Here is a 21,233-nt window from a genome sequence, read left to right on the forward strand (position 1 = left end):
CCGTCCTGTCCAGGAAGGTTAATGCGAAGCAGAGATGAAAAGAGTAGCCAAGCACACACACACACACACACACACACACACACACACACAGAGAGAGAGAGAGAGAGAGAGACCAAAAAATCTGGTGGGGCCCCCACAAAACCGCTCCAGAGAGGGATGAGGACAACGCAATCACAGCCTAACTTCTGGGCCAAGGGGGAGTCTACAGGGCAAGCACCCCACACTCCCTTACCAAGCCCTGTTGTGGATTCTGGGCAGCTAGGATGTCCTCAGGCGCCAGGCTCAGCCAGTCCCTGCTTGGTCTCACAATCCTAGCCTTTGTCCGCGGGCCTGCCCAGGCCCAGCTGGCCCCATACCAACCCAAGAGCCCCTGGAAACCCGAGCGTCTGGACTGTCACCAAGTACTTTTCCAGGCCAGGCCAGAGGCCCTCGGGAGACAGCGGTGGAGACGGGGAGACGTCCATTCATCTGCACTTCCATTATCTCCTTCTTTGGACAAATATTTATTGCGTGCCCACTTTGAGGCAGGCACAATGCTAGATGCTCGGGATCCTGCAGCAGCCCCATGCCCCCCTCGGATCGTACATTCTAGAAGCGACTGCCGTGGAAATGCAAATGGAAGCCATCCCACAATAAAGCAACAAATCCTTCTCTCCCGCAGGGACCAGGCTGGAGGAAGGGGCGGGGGGGGGGGGAGAGGCAGGTGCAAGGCGTGGACGAGGCAGGTGAGGATGCTACCAACTAAATTAAGGCCTTTCTACCCCAGGCTTCTGCCCCTAGAGGGCGGCTGGGGGTGGGGGTCGCTCAGGGTTCCACCCACACGCTACTGTTGGTCACCCGGGCCCCGAACCAGCCCTTCCAGTAGACCGAGTCCTGCCCTCCGTGCTCGAAGCGGACAAAGCGGACGCCTGGCCCGTAGTCGGTGAAGGTGTGGGAAATCTGGGGATGAAGGGTATTGCATCAGTCTCAGAGGTCTGAGGCTGTCCCTGTCACCCCACGCGGGCGCAGCGCCCCGGCCCTGGCTCTGATTGCTGCCTGAATTTGGCGCTGGCTCCACGAGCCGGGGACCACCCTCTCAGCGCCGGAGATCTGTGGGCGGAGCTTCCACCCAGGATGTCCTCGCCTCGGCCCCGCCCCCGACTCTGCAGGATCACCTCTATCCAGCCGCCATCCTCCGGCACTGCCACCTGCCCGGTGTTGAACTCTGCCAGCACATCTTCGTGCTCCGACAGCAGCCTCACGGTGAGCTCGTACAGGCTGCCAGCGTCCGTGCGGCCCGAGTACCTGCAGGGGAGTGGCGGGGTGCAGGCCTCATCTGCTGAGCCTCACTCTGCCAGAGATCTCTTCTGCCCAGCCCAGCATCCATGCCTGGCCAGTGTCCCCCCACCCCACCCCAGTGTTCCCATTGCACAAATAAGGAAGCTGCGGCCACAGAGAAGAGGGATCTGAGCCTCAGAGCCAAAGATAGGGACTTATGAGCCAGACCCAACTTTGGAACCAAAGCCATGTGCTAGGGGGTGCGTATTGTCAGGACGGTCACACGCACAGAAATGGGACTGTTTATGGATATGTGTATACAGGTAGGGTGTAAGCCTTGCCTTAAGCGAGGTCAAGCGCGCACACATTCGCTAACATTTTAAACTCAAGGCAGGAAATAGCTTTCTACACGTTGTCAACCCTTGCGGACCTGTGGGTCACGTGGCCGCAACACTGAAGTGTGGCACACGACCATTCTCCCTTCCCTTTAGTCCTGACCCCGCCCCTCCACAGCCGCTCACCAGTCCTTCACCACGATGGCGGGCTGGGTGGTGTCCAGCAGCTCCTCCCAGTAGCCCTCGGCCTGCAGATCAATGACCTGCGCTTTGCGACACCACCTGGGGGAAGAGGCATCAGGATCCCGCAGGCCCCTGCTACCCCCTCCCTCTCCCCTCCTTGCCTTCTCCTTACTCGAAGGAGGAGGCGAAGTACTTCTTAACGCTGTCATCTTGGGTAAATTCCACCCCACTGTCTCCGGGCAGTTCCTCCACCTTCCAGCCGTCCCCACCGTGTTCCACGTCACACCAGCCCTCCAAGTCCTCTGTGGGGACACAAGGGTCCCACCCTGGTCACAGGGCCCCTACTTGAGGCTGTGGCAGGGCTGGCTCTTGCCATGGCAGTGGGAGGCAGAATGGGTGTGGGTACTTCTCATGGTCTCAGTGGGCAGAGGATGAACGATGGGACTGTAGGCACTTCCTCATTCTACCCCCTCCCCGAATCCAGAGTCCACTGGGCCTGTCCACCAGCAGTTCACTGAGAGTGGACACCCTAGGAAGGCTCCCCAGGGAGCAGAGGCTTGTTCTGGGCGGACATTACACCGTGTTTTATCTCATTTAACCTTGAAGTGGGCTGGCACCAAGGGCCGTTTTCTAGAGGGGACAATGAGCACTCCGGTGTGTGGCCCTCACCTTCCCCGCACGGGTTACGCAGCAGGTTGCGCCTCCTCTTGCTCAGAAAGTAAAACTGTTGCCAGTGGTCCCGCTCATCATCTGCGCAGCCCTCGGGCACCAGCCCCTCCTGCTGGCACTTGAGCAGCCACAGTGGGGCGCCGTCCACCAGCTCCTTCCAGCGCAGGCACACCAGGCGGCAGGCCTGCACCAGCTCCGAGGCTGGCAGCTCGGCCAGCACGCGCAGCAGCAGCGGCTCAGGCAACTGGGCCAGGTACTCGACCGCCTCGGCCTCTTCCTCCTCCTCCTCCCGGGGCTGCTCCTCCTCTGCACTCGCCTCGGCTCCCGCCTCCTCTGGCTGCTCCTCTGGGCTCACCTCTTCGGGGTGGCTCCCATTCTCTGAGAACCGGGGAGCAAGGGGAAGCTGTGACTCCCAAACTGTTCCCCTCCACGTCCTACTCTGAGGCAACCATGGCAGGGGGTCAGAAGTTCTTAGCGGGGATTTGCTGGCATTGGCCTATAATCCCAGCACTTAGGAGGCACAGACAAGTATATCTCTGTGAGGCCAGCCTAGTCTACATAGAGAGTTCTAAGAAGGACTAGTAGTTAAATCCTGTCTCACTGTCACACACACACACACACACACAGAGAGAGAGGGGGGGGAGGGAGGGAGGGAGGGAGGGAGGGAGAGTTCTGTGACCCTAAACTGTGCCAAGGGAGGAACCCCAAGGAACCTCAAGAAGGTAGAGCCAAAGACACTCCGCCTAAACTAAAAGAACTGCTTCAGCTGCAGCTTCCCTCACAGGGCTAGTAGGCACCCACAAGTATCTGGGGTTACTGATGATCTTGTACTTGTGGGTCAGTTCTCCTAAGTACCCTCCCAGACCTCTGGTCCTTGCCTCCTCCGGGGAGCCTTCCTGGATATACTTTTAGCACACTCTCTCCCAGCCCACACCCAAAGGCATTCACGATGTCTGTGTATAGTGGACTTACCACAAGAACATGGCCTGGGAGACACTGCTTTCTTCTAGTGCCTAGCCCCCCGTGTGGAGTGGGGAGCTACTGTATTTTATCAGCACTTAGCAAGCATGAGGTACTGCTGGGAGCATCTGAATTACTTCCTAAATCTTCAAAGCATCTATTTTATGAAGGGATAGGGAAGTGACAAGGTCCAGGACCACACACACAACTTATAAGTACCTGGAGTCTGTGTTTGAACCCATTTGGTCCAACACAGGAGCCAGCTTTAAGAGCCGCGGTGTTACCAAAAGAATGTTTTTGAGCCAAGCAGTGGTGGCACACGCCTTTAATCCCAGCATTCTTGAATTCCAGCATACTTGAAGCAGAGACAAGCGGATCTCTGTGAGTTCGAGGCCAGCCTGGTCTACAGTGTGAGTTCCAGAACAGCCACAACTACACAGAGAAACCCTGTCTGGAAGGAAAAAAAAAAAAAAACCAAGCAAAAAAGAATTTGTTGCATTAGTATTCTGATCTTGGTTTTGATACTGTGGATGAAAACGCTCAAGTTTGAAGGTGTGAAGTGAATTGGTGTAGGTCCCACTGGCAGTATTAGGGTAGAAGACCTACAAGGACTCAGAATGGAGAGAATGGGCTAGCAATTGGGCTGTCCCCATCCAGCCAATGTTGTATACAGTGGGGGTGGGAAACCAACAGGGAGAGAGGTACTGGGTGATGGGGGAAGGGTGCCCCCTTTCCCATCCCCCACCCTCAGCCTCCTCATCTGTGAAATGGAGTCGGCATTGTGCTAGACCATCAAATTTATACTGATATTCACCCCCTCCCCCACAGAGGGGCAGGGCATAGGGACAGCCACTCTTGCTAAAGTCAGAACCCCATGGTGGGGGCAAGGCCCCAGGAAGGAAGCAGTATCTCTCAGGCTGTGCTCTTGAGGTTAGTCCACTGCACACCCAGGATGGTGTGGGCAGTAGGTATCACTTGGATCTGAGCCCCGCCTCATCTGGGCCATGGAAGCCTTGAGTAAGCAGACACTGAGTGCCTGGTATCTCTGAAGGAGAGAGGGCCAGTGGGGAGGGGACCCAGTAACCCCGGGGAATGGAGGTCACTTCTCTCAGAGTTCCTGATGATTGGGCCCTGAAAATCCAGAGCAGTTGGGAAGCAGGCCTGTGGCAGGGAGGGGACAGGTGGCCTATTCCCCAAACCTCCGATGCGATGCAGCCAGCAATCCCCACACTGCCAGCATTGGAAAGCTGAATCAGGATTTACCCTCTTTCTTTAGAACACACAGAGTTCTCTATCAGCAATGGTGAATCTTACACACACACACACACACACACACACACACACACACACACCACTTTCCCTGCATTTCTAGGATTTTTTGGCCCCTTTTTTCATATGTAGGGGTTTACTCCGCTGTTGGCACCGGGCATTATCAAGCAGTGAGGGAAACGGCCTGTCCATCCTGTTTCCCACAGCTCTATGGAGAGCTGGACCCAATGTCCTCACCTCTACACCACCACCCCAGCCCTGCCCTGGCCCCAGCGGATACCTGATGCTCCCGGAAAGATGCACCTCACCCAGTCCTCTCTCCTGGCCCCTAGGCCTGGCATTGAGGCCCCAGATCCGATTACAGCCCCCCCACTCTGCTCTCTCGCACACAACTCGCCACATTGTTGCTGTAGGAAAGTTATCTAACCCTGGACGCTGACCCCACGCTGACTCACTCACCTGGATTGGGCCCCTGAGTCCAGGGACTTCCTGGGCCCTAGGCGAAAAATAGGAGCCTATTCTGGGGCCCTGTGGATGATGTTGGTGGAGAATTGGGAGTTGGAAGGGGCTTCAGTTATGGAAGGTGGCTTGGCCACCTTAGAGGGCCTCGCCTCCTCTAAAGAGTGGTTTGTGAGGAAGGGATGGGGGTCATGGCAGGCAGCTCTCCAGCCTGACTCAGCAAACAACCCCCTACAGGCCCAACAGGGAGCTGGAAGTGGGAAGGAGAGAGGTCTTTGGTGCCAAAAAAGATGACTGGACAATCCTTGAGGACCCAGAGCATCGCCAAAAGTAGCCCAACTACCTACTACCCACCCCTAGCTTGGTCCCCATGGAGCAGCCCACTAACCCGACACAAGGCGGCCCCTCCAAAGGAGAGCGTCCCTCAGGAATCGCGTACGGATGAAAAGTGAGGCTGGTGAGCCCAGGACCCGGCGGGGAGTCCGGAGGCTCATGAGAAAGGGAGGGCGGGCAGAACTAGCAAATGGAAGAAGTTAATTGGAAACTAAAGCTTGCGAGAACCGGCTCTCAAACCCGAGGAAGTCTGGAACCTGGGATGCCAGAGTCCTCCGATGCCATTTAGGAGACCCAGGCGTCCTCCTCCCTCCACACCAAGACACCAAGCAGAAAACTGCTCCCTAAACTGTCTCCGGGGTTTTGCTGTCACGAAAGTTTGAGCGCCGTCTGGGGCGCTCGTCCTCCCGATCTCCCCGGTCTGGCGCGAGCGAGCGGGGCCGGCTACGGCTACCTGGATCACCATCTCCATCCATCGCTGCGGCACCGTCGACAGAGAAGAACCCGAGCGCTGCGGGTGGCGAGTCCTGGAGATGCCCGCGTCAGCCTGGTCCGTGCCACTGCGCCTCTTAAAGGCCCCGCGCGCCCCGCCCAGCCTCTGACCCCACGCTGGGGGCCGGGAGCCCCGCGCCCCCGGAGCCCAAGGTGCGGCTTCCAGGAGGAGCCGGGTACTGGGGAGGGGCACCCACGGGATGGGTGGGTTCCCGGTGCGCCTGGAGGGTGACTGCGGAAGGACACTAGGGGTCGGGCATCTGGGGAGGAGAGAGTGCGGGCGCCAGGCCAAATGGAGTTTGGGGGTATCAGCGACTTCCCGCCCCCCAGGTAATTTTCCTACGTTGCGGTGGGGGCACGTTCCCGGAGTGCGCCGGTGAGGCGGAGCTTGAAGGAAATGTGGGCGGGGACTTGAGGGCAGTGGGCGGGGTCAGCATTGGCAGAAAGGCACAGTTCCAAGACCCAGCGTTGTAGTGCAGCCCGATCAAAGGCGGGTAACAGGAGAAATGGGGTGGGGCGGAGGCGTGGTCTGCCCAACAGTGGACAGATCGCACCCCGGGCCACCATTGGCGCGCATGGCTCAGCCCCAAGAACCGGGGGTACGGCGCAGCGCGGCTAAACGCGGGTGACTAGGAGAACCGGGAGGCAGAGGGACCGATGTTGTGGGGCGGGGTTTGGGGCGGGGTCTGCTGAGCGGTGGGCGGGGCCGTGTTCAGAGTGCTGTTCTGTGACCAGGTCCGGTCACGCAATACAACCAAGCGCAGGTGACCGAAGGAGGGGGGCACTGAGCGCCCCGGCCGGGGGAGGATTGGCGAATAGTGGGCAGGTCTGTAACCCCCGACCACGCAGGCCCGGGCAGTACAGCCTCACGGCCTGGCGGGATTGCACCGCTCTCCAGATCGCTGGTGACCGCGGGAGGTGGAGCACGCAGCACGGAGACGCAGTGGGCAGGGACCTAGTGGTGGCGAGGGCGGGTGCCGTTCTACGATCCTGGAGGCCCAGCGCCGTTAAGGCCCTGGCCTCGGGGCTTACCCCGCACTGCACTGTGAGACCTCGAGGATCTGGGCTGGGATCGCCATCGATGCTCAGAGGTCTGAAACTCATCTTGAGCCGGTAGCGCATTTTAGGGCCACGCATAAGAAATGCGAGACTGCCGGGGCCCTGGGCGGGGGAGGGCAACTTCCGGCTGGAGCCCAACTACCCGGGTGCGGGAGGGAGATAGGAAGGCTCCTGTCCACCCGCCCACCTTTCCCCAGTTTCAGGTAAGCGGGTCAGGTTCTCTGAGATCTTGAGAACGTCACTGAGCCTCTTGTACTCCGTGACGGGTCCTGAGACAGTGATAACCCCGCTCATCATCTCTCGCCTTTTCCCCTGGGGGGGGGGGGGGGGGGGGGGGGGGGGAAGAGTGGCAAACCGGAGCTCACAAGGCCTCCCATTGTTGTCCTCTTCTTAAAAAGACTGCCGGCCTATTGAAAATGGCTGGCTCTGCCTTCAGTAAGGTCCGGAGCTGCTTCCCCCTCCTCTCCTGTTTGTGTGACCTTGGGTAGCTCCTTGGGCAGCCACAGAGCTGTCCTTAAGGGTCAGGTTGGGGGAGATCAGAGCTCACCATTTCCTGAGAGATTCCCTAGCCCACGCACCTTGAGCTGCCCCTGCTCCTAGAGGGAAGTACCATTCCCGCCCTGTTTGCTACAGAGGAAACTGAAGGTCGCCAGCGCAGCCAGTGACTGGAGAGAGCCGATGCCAGCTGAGTTAGGACTCTCTCTATCCCTGGGTGCTGGAAATGCCCGGTGCCAGGGAGGAGGCTGGGTATCTAGCGCAGCTCTCCAACACCCACAGGGGCAGGCCAGGAGCCGCTTCCATGGCTGTAGGCAATATCAACGAGCTGCCGGAGAACATTCTCCTGGAGCTGTTCACCCACGTCCCCGCCCGCCAGCTGCTGCTGCGCTGCCGACCCGTCTGCAGCCTCTGGCGAGACCTCATTGACCTGGTGACCCTCTGGAAGCGCAAGTGCCTTCGAGAGGGCTTCATCACCGAGGACTGGGACCAGCCTGTGGCTGACTGGAAGATCTTCTACTTCCTGCGAAGCCTCCGAAGGAACCTCCTTCACAACCCGTGTGCGGAAGGTGGGTGCAGAGAGTTGTCTGCCTTGACAGGACACATGCTCTGTAAGGTGACCAGAGGACATGTCCTGAACACTGGTTGTGAGCCCTTTGACTTCATTATGGCCTTTACTCCTCTCACAATAATGCTTAGAAGTAGGAACTATTAATGTACCCGCTTTTCAGATGGGTAGATTGAGACCAAGGGCACTGTTTGTTATAGATTATTTCTCAGCTGGGTATGCTGACACCCACGGTAGGGAGTTCAAGATCGTCCTTTAGAAGCCAGTCTGGGCTACCTGAGACTCTCTCCAAACAAACCGATTGTTGCTGTTTGTAATGGTGCTAACACTATAATCCCAGCACTTGGGAGACAAGCAGAAGGGTCATGAGTTTGCAGGTAGCCTCTCCTAAAACCTTTCCTAGGAAAAGAAATGGTGGCCGATTGGACCGGGCTGTGCCAAAGACCGAAGTGGAAGCCACAGTCTGTTGTCCTCACTTACAGACCCCAGGTTAGGCCTGTGGGGACTGTCCCAGGGGGAATCTTGCCTAGGGATGAAATCTCTTTTGCACTGTGGTTCCAAGAACAGGTCAGAGCCAGGCAGTGGTGGCGCACACCTTTAATCCCAGCACTTGGGAGGCAGAGGCAGACGGATCTCTGTGAGTTCGAGGCCAGCCTGGTCTAGAGAGTGGGTTCCAGGACAGGCTCCAAAGCTACAGGAAAAAAAAAACTGTCTCAAAAAAAAAACAAACAAAGAAATAGAAACACAAAAACCATGCCATAGAGACAGCCTGAGGCCCAAAGCCTCAGGGATTAGGGCACCCAGAGCCTTCTCTTTTGACATTTATTTATGCGTGTGTTAGGTGTGTGGGGTGGGGAGAGCTGTGTATGCTGCGGCTGCACGTGTGAAAGTCAGGACACCTTGGGAGAGTCGGTTTTCTCCTTCCACCACGTGGGATTGGAAGGTGTCCATTTCACGTCATCGGGCTTGGTGGCAAGCGCTTCTACCCGATGAGGCATTTTGCCAGCCTTATGTTTGCTTTTTTGAGACAGGGTCTTGCTATCTTGCCATGTAGCCCTGTCTGGCCTGGTACTCAGTACTTAGCTTAGACTGGCCTTGAACTCACAGATATCCTCCTGCCTCGGCCTACTGGGATGGCAGGTGTGTGCCTCTGTGCTTGATTCTAGCTAACAAGAGGACCAAGGCTCAGAGAAGGAAAGTAATGTACCCATGGCCACACAGCCCATGTCTGCTGGAGTGAGGAAGAGGCAAGTCTGTCTGCCAGAGCGCTCTCCGTCACCGCTGGGTCTGATCACCCAGGATTCTCCTTCCCTACGGCCCAGAACACACAGGAGGCACTAATGTGCTACCTACCATGCCAAAGCACAGGGCTGGAGGGCAGCTGGGACCTCCCACCTCTGAGAGGAAGCAGTACTTGGAGAAGGTGCCTGAGGGGTCTCCTGCATGGTAGATTCTGCTCTCCCCACAGAGGGATTTGAGTTCTGGAGCCTGGACGTGAACGGAGGAGACGAATGGAAGGTGGAAGATCTCTCCAAAGACCAGCGGAAGGAATTCCCCAATGACCAGGTCAAGAAATACTTCGTGACTTCCTATTAGTAAGATCTAGGGCCTTCGGGTGGGGGGAGCCCAAGCCCTAACATGGGGTCCCGTGCTGAACTCCAGCCCCTCCTCCTCCCTGACCCAGCACCTGCCTCAAGTCTCAGGTGGTAGACCTCAAGGCTGAAGGGTATTGGGAGGAGCTGATGGACACCACCCGACCGGACATCGAGGTCAAAGACTGGTGAGTGATGGGGCGAGGGTCTGGGGGGGGGGGCTGCCGTCCAGGCGCCCCACCCCTGCCCTGCCCCCCATCTCCCAGGTCCTCAGGGGCCCTTTCTTCTTCTACCGGCAGGTTCGCAGCCAGGCCAGACTGCGGGTCCAAGTACCAACTGTGTGTTCAGCTCCTGTCGTCGGCGCATGCACCACTGGGGACCTTCCAGCCAGACCCGGTGACGATCCAGCAGAAGAGCAACGCCAAGTGGAGGGAGGTATGTGGGCAGGGACCCCACAGGGACCAGGACACAGACCCAAACTCTGCCGTCTCTCACCTGGGTTTCTGCTCCTCTAAACCTCAAACTCCCTTGCTTCCGCAGAAAAATAGGAGGAAGCTTCCGGCTTAGCCATCAGGGATGGGACACCAGGAAAGCCCCAATTCAAAAAATATTTCCTCGAAGGATGTCTGAGTGGCAGACTGGTTGCCCAACATACACGAGGCCCTGGCCCATCCCCAGTTCTAAATAAATAACCGGGCCTGAAGACATGCCCTTGGCAGGTCCCATCACAGTTGCTCTTGCAGAAGAGCCAGGTTCAAATCCCGGCATCCACATAGAGGCTCAGACCATCCATAACTCCAGTTGCAGGAGATCAGTCCCCTCTTCAGTCCTCTGCAGGTGACAGACACATAAATAGTTTCTATACATACATGATGGCAAACATTCATCATATAAGATAAAGTGAAATTTAAAATATATGCGATAAAAATAAATAAAGACGCCGGGTGGTGGTGGCACATGCCTTTAATCCCAGCAGTCGGAAGGCAGAGGCAGGCAGATCTCAGTGAGTTCGAGGCCAGCCTAGTCTACAGAGCGAGTTCCAGTACAGCTAAGGTTACACTGAGAAACTCTGTCTCAAAAATAAATAAATAAATAAATAAATAAATAAATATGTAAGATAGATAGATAGATAGATAGATAGATAGATAGATAGATGGATGGATGGATGAAGGCTATGCCACCAGAAGTGCTCAGTGCTGAGAAACTGAGGCAGCCATGAGTAAAGTCTAGTCTGGCAACTTAGGGAGGCCTTGTTCCAAAATGAAAAACAGTGAGAAAGGAGGGCTGAGGATAACACTCAGGGTGGAGCGCCCGCCTAGCATGTGCTGGCTCAACCCCAGTATCACAGAAAAATAAAATGAAATGTTCAGGGCCACGTATCCCCATGCCTGAATCCCAACACTCCAGTGGACGCAGGGGGATTAGGAGGCCATATACAGCAACATTCAGAGCAGCATGTGCTGCCTAAAAGAGGAAGACAACATCCAGAATGTGTGACTGCTGTAGTAATATCTAGCATCCCTACAAGAGACCCCAACTTTTGTGATTTATTTATTTGTATTTTCTGTGTGGGTATTTTGCCTGTTTGTGGGCTTCATGAATGCAGTACCTGAGAAGGCCAGAAGAGGTGTCAGATCCCATGGAACTAGAGTTACAGGAGATTGTGAGTCACGGTGTTGTATTGTGTGGGTGCTGGGAATTGAACCCTGATGGTAGCCAGTGCTCTTAGTCACAGAGCCATTTCTCCAACGCCCTCACCCCCGCCTCCAGCTTAAATTTTACTATACAATGGGAATGCGACCCCCACAGGAAATCTAGGAGCATCTGCCCTCACCAGCACTCTCCTGAGAATATTTTTTATAATGGGCAATGGGTTTATCAAATATATCTTGAGTTTAGCTGGATTTTAGCATATGGTGGGTCTGTCTGGACCTGTCCACCCCATCCATTGAGAAGACCGCCATGGTCTTACATGCGGTCTTCCTTTTCTTTATTTGGTGGGATTAGATATAGAGCCTAAGACCTCACACATGCTAGGCAAGTGCTCTACCACTGAGGCCAGATACAAATCCTGGTGCGGTGAAGTAAGCCTGTGATACTAGTACTTAAGAGTCTGAGGCAGGGGGCGGGGCACACGCCTTCAATTCCAGCACAGGTGGATCTCTGTGAGTTCAAGGTCAACCTGGCCTAGGAATAGGAAGTTCCAGGACAGCCACAGCTGTTCTACAGAGAAACCCTGTCTCAAAAGATTTTGTTTGGGGCTGGAGAGATGGCTCAGTGGTTAAGAGCACTGACTGCTCTTCCAGAGGTCATGAGTTCAATTCCCAGCAACCATATGATGGCTCACAACCATCTGTAATGAGATCTGGTGCCCTTTTCTGGTGTGCGGGCATACATGGAGGCAGAATGTTGTATATATAATAAATAAATCTAAAAAAAAAAAAAGATTTTGTTTGGCCGGGCGATGGTGGCGCACGCCTTTAATCCCAGCACTCAGGAGGCAGAGGCAGGCGGATCTCTGTGAGTTCGAGACCAGCCTGGTCTACAGTGCTAGTTCCAGGACAGGCTCCAAAGCCACAGAGAAACCCTGTCTCGAAAAAAAAAAAAAAATTTTTTTTGTTTGGTTGCCAACACCATATCAGGTGTCTCACAACTCCCTGTAATGCCAGCGCCCTCTTCTGGCCTCTGTGGATACTGCACCCACATGCACAAACATTAACACACACACAGATATCCAAACATAAGGACTAGCATTTCAGTTCTGCTGCTGCTGTGAGAAAGCAGCTTTAGACAGCAAGTGGGTCCTGTTCCAGTAAAGATTTATTAACAAAAGTGCAGGTGAGCCAAGCCCTTATGTACACAACAGTTGAACCTTGAGTAAAATCCAGCCCTTTCTAAGCTGAGAAACGTGATTCTAATTTTATTTTTACTTGTGTTTTGATTTATCTGATACAGGATCGCATATAGCCCATGCTGGTCTCAAACTACTACATAGCAGAAGACAGCCTTGAGCTCGGGCTCCTCCTGCCTCTGCCCCCCAAGTGCTAAGATCACAGGTGTTTGCCACCACCTGGTTTATACTGAGGATTGAGCATGGGTCTTTATGCATTTTATTCTACCGGGAGAGCACTTCACTGAGCCACAGCTTCAACTCTTTTATCCTTTTCTGACAGGGTCTCAAGTATCCCAGGAGGGCCTCTAAGGCAATACGTAGCCACAGATGACCTTCTGGTCCTCCGGCCTTTGCCTCCTGAGTGCTGGAATTAGAGGCTGTACCATCACGGTGCTGGGAACAGAATCCCAGGCTTCAAGCATGCTACATAAGCACTTTTGATGAGTCTACATCCCCAGCTTTTTTCCTTATGTTGTTCCTTTTTTAATATTTATCCTCATGCTATGTGTATATGTATTTTGCCTATGTGCCTAGGAGGTCAGGAGGGGCGACAGATCTCCTGGAACTGGAGTTACAGTTGGTTGTGAGCTGCCCTGTGGATGCTGGGAATCATATCCTGGTCCTCTGAAAGAGCAGCCAATGCTGTTAAACTCAGAGCTATCTCTTCCATCCCCTGGCTTTGTTCTTTGAGACGGGTCTTACATAGAAGTCCCTGACTGCTCCCCTGATGTGGGAGTGATTTCTTATTAATAAAGAAACTGCCTAAGCCCCGGGGATGCAGCCCCGCAGCTCCTATTTCAACACTCCCCTCCTTGTGTCTGCACCCCAGGTTTCACACACATTCTCCAACTATCCTCCCGGCGTCCGCTACATCTGGTTTCAGCACGGAGGTGTGGACACTCATTACTGGGCCGGCTGGTACGGCCCAAGAGTCACCAACAGCAGCATTGTCATCGGACCCCCGCTGCCCTGATGCCCCTTGAGCCCCAATCCTCTGAACCCTAATTGGTAAACAGCTGTCAGAAAGGGCCAGGCTTGGGAAGGGGGAGGGTAGTAGCCAGGCACTCCCAGACCTGTCTTTGTCCCCTAGCTGCCTCTGTTAAACTTCTAGGGTCTGGGCCACGCTCCTCTCTCCAGAGCCTGTCCCTCCGGCAAGGTGGCCCCTCTAAGGGGTGCAGTACCTGAGGTTAGGTGGATATAAGAGTTTCCATAGTTACAACAGAGAGATCCCCAAGCTCGGATGCTTGCCCAGATCTGTCTGTACCTTCGACCTTTTACTCCCTCAGGGTCCTTAGAGCAGGGACAGGTTTGGGGACTGCCTTTGATGATGCAGACACTGGGGGACAGTCTGGGGTGGAAGCTTGCTCTGCTGGCCAGACTTCAGCCTGGCTGTCAACTGTGGCTTTTGTCCTGGGTGTCCTCCTTGCTTTGGCATGGAAATCAGGACTGGTACCAGATAGGCGGGTAGGGTCAGACTGTCCTTGTCGCCAGCAAATCCCAGAAAGCCAGGTGGGCACCAATGAGTCTGGGCCCCCAAGAGGACCCAGAGGAATCCCAATCAGGATGTGGGGGGGATAGACCCAGATTCTAGGGGCTGGAATGGGGAAACAGAGCAGAAGGGCCTGGCCAAGGTCTCTATGGCTTGGAGATGTCCAAGCCCCAACTGTTGGAGCTTCCATTCCCACACTGTCCCCTGACCCCAGGTCCACTCCATACCTCCTACCGCACAGCCAAATAAAACGTTTCCCAGCCTCCTTGTGCCCTGTGGCTTTGGAGGGAAGAGTGCGTTCATGGACAGTCCTGCCTGTCCCTAAAGAGGCAGGGGTGTCGCTGCTGCCCATGCTACAGAGAGGGGCTGACCATTTCGGGATGTGGTCATGGCAGCCCTTAGCTCAAGGGGGAGAGCCCTCAGTGCTACCGGCCTCTTGCCCTCCAATCGTGGTGTATTTCTCTGCGCAGCCCAAGCAGGCTGTGCCAGGATCCACTTACTGTTGTCCCCCTGCCCAGAGCCTTACTGCTTTAGATTGAGCACAGCACACAGTAGGTGCTCAATACTCGTCCGAGTTAATTATCTCACTCAACAATAAAATAGATGGGGGTGAGCTGGGATGGACCAGTCACCTGCCTTGACCAGAATTAGTGATGTCCCCTTGAGCTGCACTCTCGGTTCACAAGCCCTGACGATCGCCTCAGATAGGCACTTGGTAAACGTTTGAGTTAATTAATTTTGACTAGGACCAGATCACGTTTTTGTCCTCAGAATCACTCAAAACCCAGAAAGAACCTGGACATCAGAGATCCCACCCGGATCTCTGAGAGTTCACAGCCAGCCTGATCTACAGAGTGACTTCCTGGACAGCCAGGGCCAAGTAGAAAGGCCTTGTTTCAAAACACCAATAAGCAAAACAGAACAAAACAAAAAAGAAAAAGCCGGAAATCGAAAAAACAGCCCTCCGGGTGGGTGAGCGCGGGAGCGGATAAACGGTGGCTGGTGGTTGGGATTAGATTCTAGGTAGCGCTTCCTTCGCAGGAGAAGGAAGCCGGAGCCAAGTGGGAGCAGGCTGTTGAGCCGCCTGTCGCCTGGAGGGGGAGACCGAAGCCCGGAAAGCAGCAGCGTGGCGAGGGCCCCTAGGACCCCGAGCTCGTCTTCGCACAGACGCGGAGAGCCGCTGCTCGGTGCGTGACGCGAGTGGGGGCCGGGGCGGGGCGGGGCGGGGCGGGGCGAGGCGACCGAGGAACTCGTCGCCAAGGTGCAGGCCCAAGGCCCAGCCGAGCTGCGGCCGCCCGGTGCCCAGGTCGCGGCCGGGTGGGGCAACGGGGATCGGGGAGGGCAGAAGGTGGGGGGGAGACGGAGGTCACGCGCTCGCGGGGAGGCTCGGGCCAGACGCGACCGGTGTCCTCGAGTCCGGCGCCGGGACGCTGGGCCTGCGGTCCGTACTCGAGTGTCCGGAACGGTGGCGACACCGGCTTCTCCTTGGTGCAGAGGGCTTCAGGCGCCAAGCAGGGACGTCCGCGCGTGAGCCGGCCGGAGCCCGGCGTGGATTTTTCCACCCAGGCACATCAGGGGCACTGCCGTCTCCTTTGCAAGGTGGCTTGTTGCGGGTGAAGGTGTCATTGGGGCGGAATTGCCACCAGGGCCACGGCAGTGGGAGGTCCCCACTCTGGCGCCAGTGACTAGGCAGCGATAAGGAGTTTGGCAAAGTCTTTTAATCCACATAGTTTTACCTGGGTTTTGTCGGCTGTTTCTGAGGAACTTGGGCCTCCCAAGTGTTAGATAAGCAAGTTACCACCCGGCTGCTCCCCCTTCCTGCCTCTCCCTGCGAAGTACTTGTTCCTGCCAGGCAAGCATCCTCCAAATAAGTCACATTCCCTGCCCTGTTTACTTTTACTTTTTATTTTGAGACAGGGTATAAATTGGGGCTGGGCTGAAAATTTCAAAATTCCCGCTGAGTTATCTGGGACCATGAGGGTGTGCCACCACTGATCTTCATTTATTTATTTATAATTTTGACACTTTTTTAAAAATGGTAAGCATTTGGAAGACCGCATCAGTCTGTACCCTGCTTCTCTCAATCACCTTTTTTTCTTTAATTTTATGTGCATAGGTGTTAGATTCCAGCCCCTGGAAGCTGCCTCTCTAGTAAGCACTTAAATAGGGCCCAGATCCTTTGTGGTTCTTTTCTCCCCTCCGTGGTAATCACTCCCCCAGGGCAGGAGCAGGAGCCAGTGAGCACGCGCCCTCCCGTGTTCTGGGAAAGGAGCCCTCACAAAACCACCAGCTTCCTGGGAGTTTGTTTCCCCGGAAAAGCGTTTTCCCCAGGCTTAGGCAGCTGTGCTCTTTTGAGTGACAGCTTAGAGCCCGATTCAGCCCACCCCCGCCCAGGGGCAGGTGAGGGGGCGGGAATGACCTAGAGCTTACAGACACTCCCCCATTCTGGCCTGCCAATCACGTAACGCCTAAGGCAACATGACAGCACCTGGGCCATAAAAAGGAAGTTTTACTGCAGTGACGTCAGGACTAGACACGGAAAACTTAGGGAACTGTGGAGTGGCCCTGGAAGACTCTTTCCGGGTCAAGGGGCCAACTGGTTCTAAGACAAAGCAGTTTGAGGTGAGGGGTTTCCTGTAACCCAGGCTTATTTAGAAATCTTGGATCCTCTTTCCCAAGTGCTGGAATTACAAAAATTCACCACCAGACCCCGCTCCTAAACAATTATTTTTAAGTGGGGGGGGGGGGCGTTTAAGAATCTTGTCTTTTTGTGGTTGTTGTGTTTTGTTTTTTGTTCTTTTTTGGAGATGAAGCCTTGTTCTGCTGCCCAAACTGGCTTAGAACTGCTGGGCTCAAGGCCGGGGATACAGTTCAGTGGCGTGCAAGAGGCCTTAGGTTCCATCCCTAGCACTGCAAAGAATTTTTAAAAGCTTAATTTTGTTCTCGTAGCCGTTTTTGAAAACCAGCCCAGGCTGAGCTGACCTAGAATCCGAATAGCCCAAGCAGACTTTTTTGTTGTTCTTTTTTCGAGACAGGGTTTCTCTGTAGCTTTGGAACCTATCCTTGGAACTAGCTCTTGTTAGGTCTCACAGAGATCCACCCGCCTTCCTCCCCCCCATCCCCACCCCCGACCCCCAGTGCTGGGATTAAAGGCGTGCACCACCACCACCCGGCCCTAGCAGACTCTTGATACCTGGAGCTCAAGCCGCTCAGTCTGGTACCGCATTCTTGTCACCCTTTGCCTAAGGCGGGTAGCAGGGTTCCAGCGAGCTCAAGGACCCTGCCCCACCCCCACCCTATAAGTGCTTCCTCTAAGGGTTTCGGGTCAGAGGAAGACCGGCCTAGCTCTAGAACCTTGGGAGGGGAGGAGTCAGTCTTTTCGGATCTCCGCGCCGGCTCACCGCCACTGTCATCCTCTACCACTCCCAGGCCTGGAAGCAGAGCTTCCTGTCGCCACCATGGTCAACATCAATGAGCTGCCCGAGAACATTCTGCTGGAGCTGTTCACCCACGTCCCGGCCCGCCAGCTGCTGTGTAACTGCCGTCTGGTCTGCAGCCTCTGGCGAGACCTCATCGACGTGGTGACGCTGTGGAAGCGCAAGAGCCTGCAAGACGGCTTCATCACCAAGGACTGGGAAGAGCCCGTGGAAGACTGGAAGATCTTCTATTTCCTATGCAGCCTGCAGAGGAACCTCCTTCGGAACCCGTGTGCCGAAGGTGAGCTGCGGGGGGCGGTTCGTAAAGGCCAGGCTGCCGTGAGAGCCTGCTGTCTACTTTCCTGAACCTCCGGACCTTTGTGCTTGCTCTGCGGCATTGCCTGCAATGTTCCCATGTCCCCAATACTTACCGCGCTCTTGTTCCTTGCTGTTTGGGCCTCAGACCTACCTAGACCTTCATCTATTACATTATTCTGTGCGCATGACTGGGGGGGTGAGTGCATGTGGCAGTCAGAGGGACCCATGCGGATCCTTGGGATTCAACTCAGGCTTGCCAGCAAGAATCCCTTGCCTGCCTAGCCATCTTCACTCCCTGGGTGAACGCCTGAGCCAGATTGGTGGTGAACACCTTTAATCCCAGCACTAGGGAGGCAGAGGCAGGCGGATCTCTGTAAATTCAAGGCTAAACTGATCTACAAAATGAGTTCCAGGACAGCTAGGGCTACGTGGACTCTGTAAGGAGAAAGAGGCCTTGTCTGTACACTTCGAATGTCTGGCATATTTTCCCTGTCCCCGCTGTGATTCTGGAAGGTCAGACAAACAGTGGGGAGTGGTTGTCGACATTGTAGAGTACTTTGAGCCCTGAAATGTCGCTTGACTTAGCGCTCAGAATGGCCATTGTTGGAGGATGACCAAGGCTCAGGCCAGTCCAGACTCACAGGCCGTGCCTCAGACACTCGATCTCCCTACATGGCCGGTTCCACTCAGAAGCTGCCCAGCCAGGCTGCCAGCTCAGCTCAGGACACCTAACCAAGCCACTCTTGACCTTTTATGTGGCCCCCATGTCTAGCCTTGCTTAAATCTCCCAGCACCCCAAATTCTCTCACTCTTCTGGTTCTATGTTGGGGAGCCCCCTAGAATACATGGAACACTGAGCTCGTGGGGGATGGGCGAGTGGAACGGCAGAGCTCACCTGGTCGCTGGAGCTTTTCAAGGTCTGCTATGCTTAGCCTGAAGGGTGAGGGGAGTCCCTGGATCTGACCCCATTCCTGAAGGTCCCTCCCTACACAGGATTCCTGCAGCTACTAGCTCAGGGGACACCAATGTGCCATCTTGGCACTTGCCCAGGAAAAGGGTATCTAATGGTGTCGGAACAGTAGGTTCCTTTGGCCCCTAGGATCTGGGTCACACAGCTCCCATCAGCCCTAAGGTCAGCTCCATCACAGACCCCTTGTGATCATAGTCTGTGAGGATTGAATGTGGTTGTGGGGGCCCCGTGGCAATATGAGAAGTGAGATGTAGCTCAGAATTCTCAGTCCTATTGTTTGGGGCAGAGTAGAAAGGGGTGAAACTGAAGTCAGAGGTGATGTGGGGGACCCAAGGCACAGAGGATGTTCTTGGACTGGTGGGGGTGCTATCCATGGCTGCTGAGTACCGTCCAGGAGAAGAAGCAAGCTGATTCATAACCCCCTCAAGTCTGCCAGGACCAGAATGGGCCTCAAAGTGTGTACCTCAAGGCTGAAACTGCTGGCAGAGTTTGAAGGGAATCTCACCTATGCTTTTCTCCAGAGAACATGGGATCATGGCGGTTAGACTACAATGGCGGGGATGAGTGGAAGGTGGAGAGCCTCCCTGGCGCACATGGCACAAACTTTCCTGATCCCAGGGTCAAGAAATATTTCGTCACTTCTTATGGGTAAGCAATGATGTGGAAGAGGCTGGGAGGCTGGAGGAGGCCATGCCGGGGGTAGAGAGTCGGGGGGACCCTGCCAACGGCCAGGATAAGTGGGGGCCTCTAGAAGTTCAAGGAGGGGGTCCCAAATAGGGGTCCAGGAGCAGTGAACTTAGTGGCGGGTTGCTGGCAGTCAGAGAGAGGGTTTCAGGTAACCAGGAGCTCACTGAACATAAAGCCGTGAGCAGGAGCCAGCTACACACCACTCTCCACAGTGTCCCATGGGATCAAACACTACCCAGGGAAAAGCAGATCTAACGCCCCATTTCCTTCATACAGACCCGAGGAGTTTCAGCCAGGGTCTGTCCAGTGGGGGATGGGGAGCCCCTTGAGCCGTCTACCTGGTAAGGAAGGACCCTGTTTAGCACACTGGCAATGCAAGTCTTGTCCTCTGTCCCCAGCATGTGCCTCAAGTCCCAGGTGGTGGACCTCAAAGCTGAGGGCTACTGGGAGGAGCTGATGGACACCTTCCGGCCCGACATTGTCATTAAAGACTGGTGAGTGGCCTTTGTCCCCATCCTGTGTCTTCCCTCCAGCCAAGCCACTGTGACAGTTGGCACAAAACTTCAACCGTGTTTGTAAATGGCCACTGAGGCCTCCGATGAGCTAACTGCCCTGGGACCCCAGGACTCGGGCCCTCCCTGAGTTTTGTGGCAGCTCACAGCCTTCTTACACAGTGCTTCCCACCCCTCCCCCCAGTTATTCCATCTTGTATCAATTTCTTTGGTGCTATGGCTGGAGCCCAGACCTGTCTCAGGCTGTCGTACTCTCCCCTGCTAAGCTCCAACCTCAACCCTTCCCTATTGTCCTTTCCCAAGTCCCCCTCTGCACCTATAGTCACTGGCACAAGACTCTGGGGACCAATCCCCTGGGAATAATGGAACAAGCTCTAAGCAGGCCATTGCATGGGTTCCCATCCACTGACCACATGGTGACAGACTTAGAAAGACATCTTCATAGAAGACCATTTTGGTTTCCAAGCTCACACCCTTTTCTTGGATGGAAAACTGAGGCAACATGTAGATGGATGCCTCTGGACACGGAGTGCAGAGCCTGCTAGCAGTCATGGACAGAGGGGTACTTACAGATGGGAGCTGTCCTCAAAGCCAGCCTTCGAAAGCAGGGGTGCCCACCCTCGGCTCTATCCTCCCTAGGTTTGCCCCCAGAGCAGACTGTGGCTGCACCTATCACATCCGGGTACAGTTGGCCTCGGCCGACTATATCATTTTGGACTCCTTCGAGCCTCCACCTGTGACCATCGAGCAGTGGAATGATGCCACGTGGAAGGAGGTGAGACCCCACCTGCCCGCTCTGCCACTCGCTTTCCCCAGGGTCAGGCTGTGGAAGAATGAGGGGCAATTGTTCTGCAGTAACTACATTCCTGCTCCCCAGTCTCAATGGCTGCTTCTCTCCTCCCCAGGTCTCCCATACCTTCTCGGATTACCCTCCAGGCGTCCGCCACATCCTCTTTCAACATGGGGGCCAGGACACCCAGTTCTGGAAAGGCTGGTACGGGCCCCGCGTCACCAACAGCAGCATCATTATCAGCCACAGGACAGCCAAGAACCCCGCCCCTGCCAGACCTCCGCCTGAAGATGCCGTAGTGATGGGCGGAAGACACCCTTCTTTGGATGCAGAAATGCATCCGTTGGTAGACTTTCTCTGACAGCCATCTGTCCACCTCTGCCGGCAGTCAGGTTCCCAGTCCCAGGAGCACCTGCCCTACAGCCTCTGGCAAACCCATCAAGCCGGCCTTGACATTTTGTTGTAATAAATGTTTTCAGTAAATCCA

At 55.3% G+C, this 21,233-nt stretch overlaps 3 protein-coding genes across 8 annotated transcripts; 2 read left to right on the plus strand and 1 right to left on the minus strand.

Annotated features, from left to right (window-relative positions):
* Positions 1–549: 549 nt before the first annotated feature.
* Positions 550–6,407, minus strand: Fbxo2 (F-box protein 2). Its single transcript, XM_050153280.1, has 6 exons — positions 5,920–6,407; positions 2,445–2,822; positions 1,948–2,077; positions 1,779–1,874; positions 1,155–1,284; positions 550–939 (listed from the first exon to the last, which is right to left on the minus strand). Exons 1-6 carry the CDS (start codon positions 5,939–5,941, stop codon positions 805–807), a joined length of 891 nt encoding a protein of 296 aa, XP_050009237.1. The 5' UTR covers positions 5,942–6,407; the 3' UTR covers positions 550–804.
* Positions 6,408–6,799: 392 nt separating this feature from the next.
* On the plus strand, positions 6,800–14,318 carry Fbxo44 (F-box protein 44). Of its 3 annotated transcripts, none has more exons than XM_050153287.1 (6): positions 6,800–7,070; positions 7,794–8,080; positions 9,548–9,674; positions 9,764–9,859; positions 9,971–10,106; positions 12,845–13,366. In XM_050153287.1, the coding sequence occupies exons 1-6, from the start codon at positions 7,039–7,041 to the stop codon at positions 12,893–12,895; spliced, it is 729 nt and encodes a 242-aa protein (XP_050009244.1). In that variant the 5' UTR covers positions 6,800–7,038; the 3' UTR covers positions 12,896–13,366. The 3 variants fall into 3 exon arrangements, with proteins under 3 accessions (XP_050009244.1, XP_050009243.1, XP_050009242.1); XM_050153285.1 differs by lacking the exon at positions 12,845–13,366 and adding an exon at positions 13,394–14,318 and having other exon boundaries at positions 6,808–7,070; XM_050153286.1 differs by lacking the exons at positions 9,764–9,859; positions 12,845–13,366 and adding an exon at positions 13,394–14,318 and having other exon boundaries at positions 6,807–7,070; positions 9,548–9,645.
* A 756-nt stretch (positions 14,319–15,074) lies between these two features.
* Positions 15,075–21,233, plus strand: Fbxo6 (F-box protein 6). 4 transcript variants are annotated; one of them, XM_050153282.1, is made up of 6 exons: positions 15,075–15,240; positions 17,483–17,770; positions 19,279–19,405; positions 19,843–19,938; positions 20,596–20,731; positions 20,862–21,233. In XM_050153282.1, exons 2-6 carry the CDS (start codon positions 17,512–17,514, stop codon positions 21,105–21,107), a joined length of 864 nt encoding a protein of 287 aa, XP_050009239.1. In that variant the 5' UTR covers positions 15,075–15,240; positions 17,483–17,511; the 3' UTR covers positions 21,108–21,233. The 4 variants fall into 4 exon arrangements, with proteins under 4 accessions (XP_050009239.1, XP_050009241.1, XP_050009238.1 ...); XM_050153284.1 differs by lacking the exon at positions 15,075–15,240 and adding an exon at positions 15,283–15,359; XM_050153281.1 differs by lacking the exon at positions 15,075–15,240 and adding an exon at positions 15,401–15,652.

This window comes from Alexandromys fortis, unplaced genomic scaffold (assembly GCF_014885135.2).
Source record: "Alexandromys fortis isolate MF-2015 unplaced genomic scaffold, M_Fortis_MF-2015_v1.1 scaffold_88, whole genome shotgun sequence".
Taxonomy (NCBI): Eukaryota; Metazoa; Chordata; class Mammalia; order Rodentia; family Cricetidae; genus Alexandromys; species Alexandromys fortis.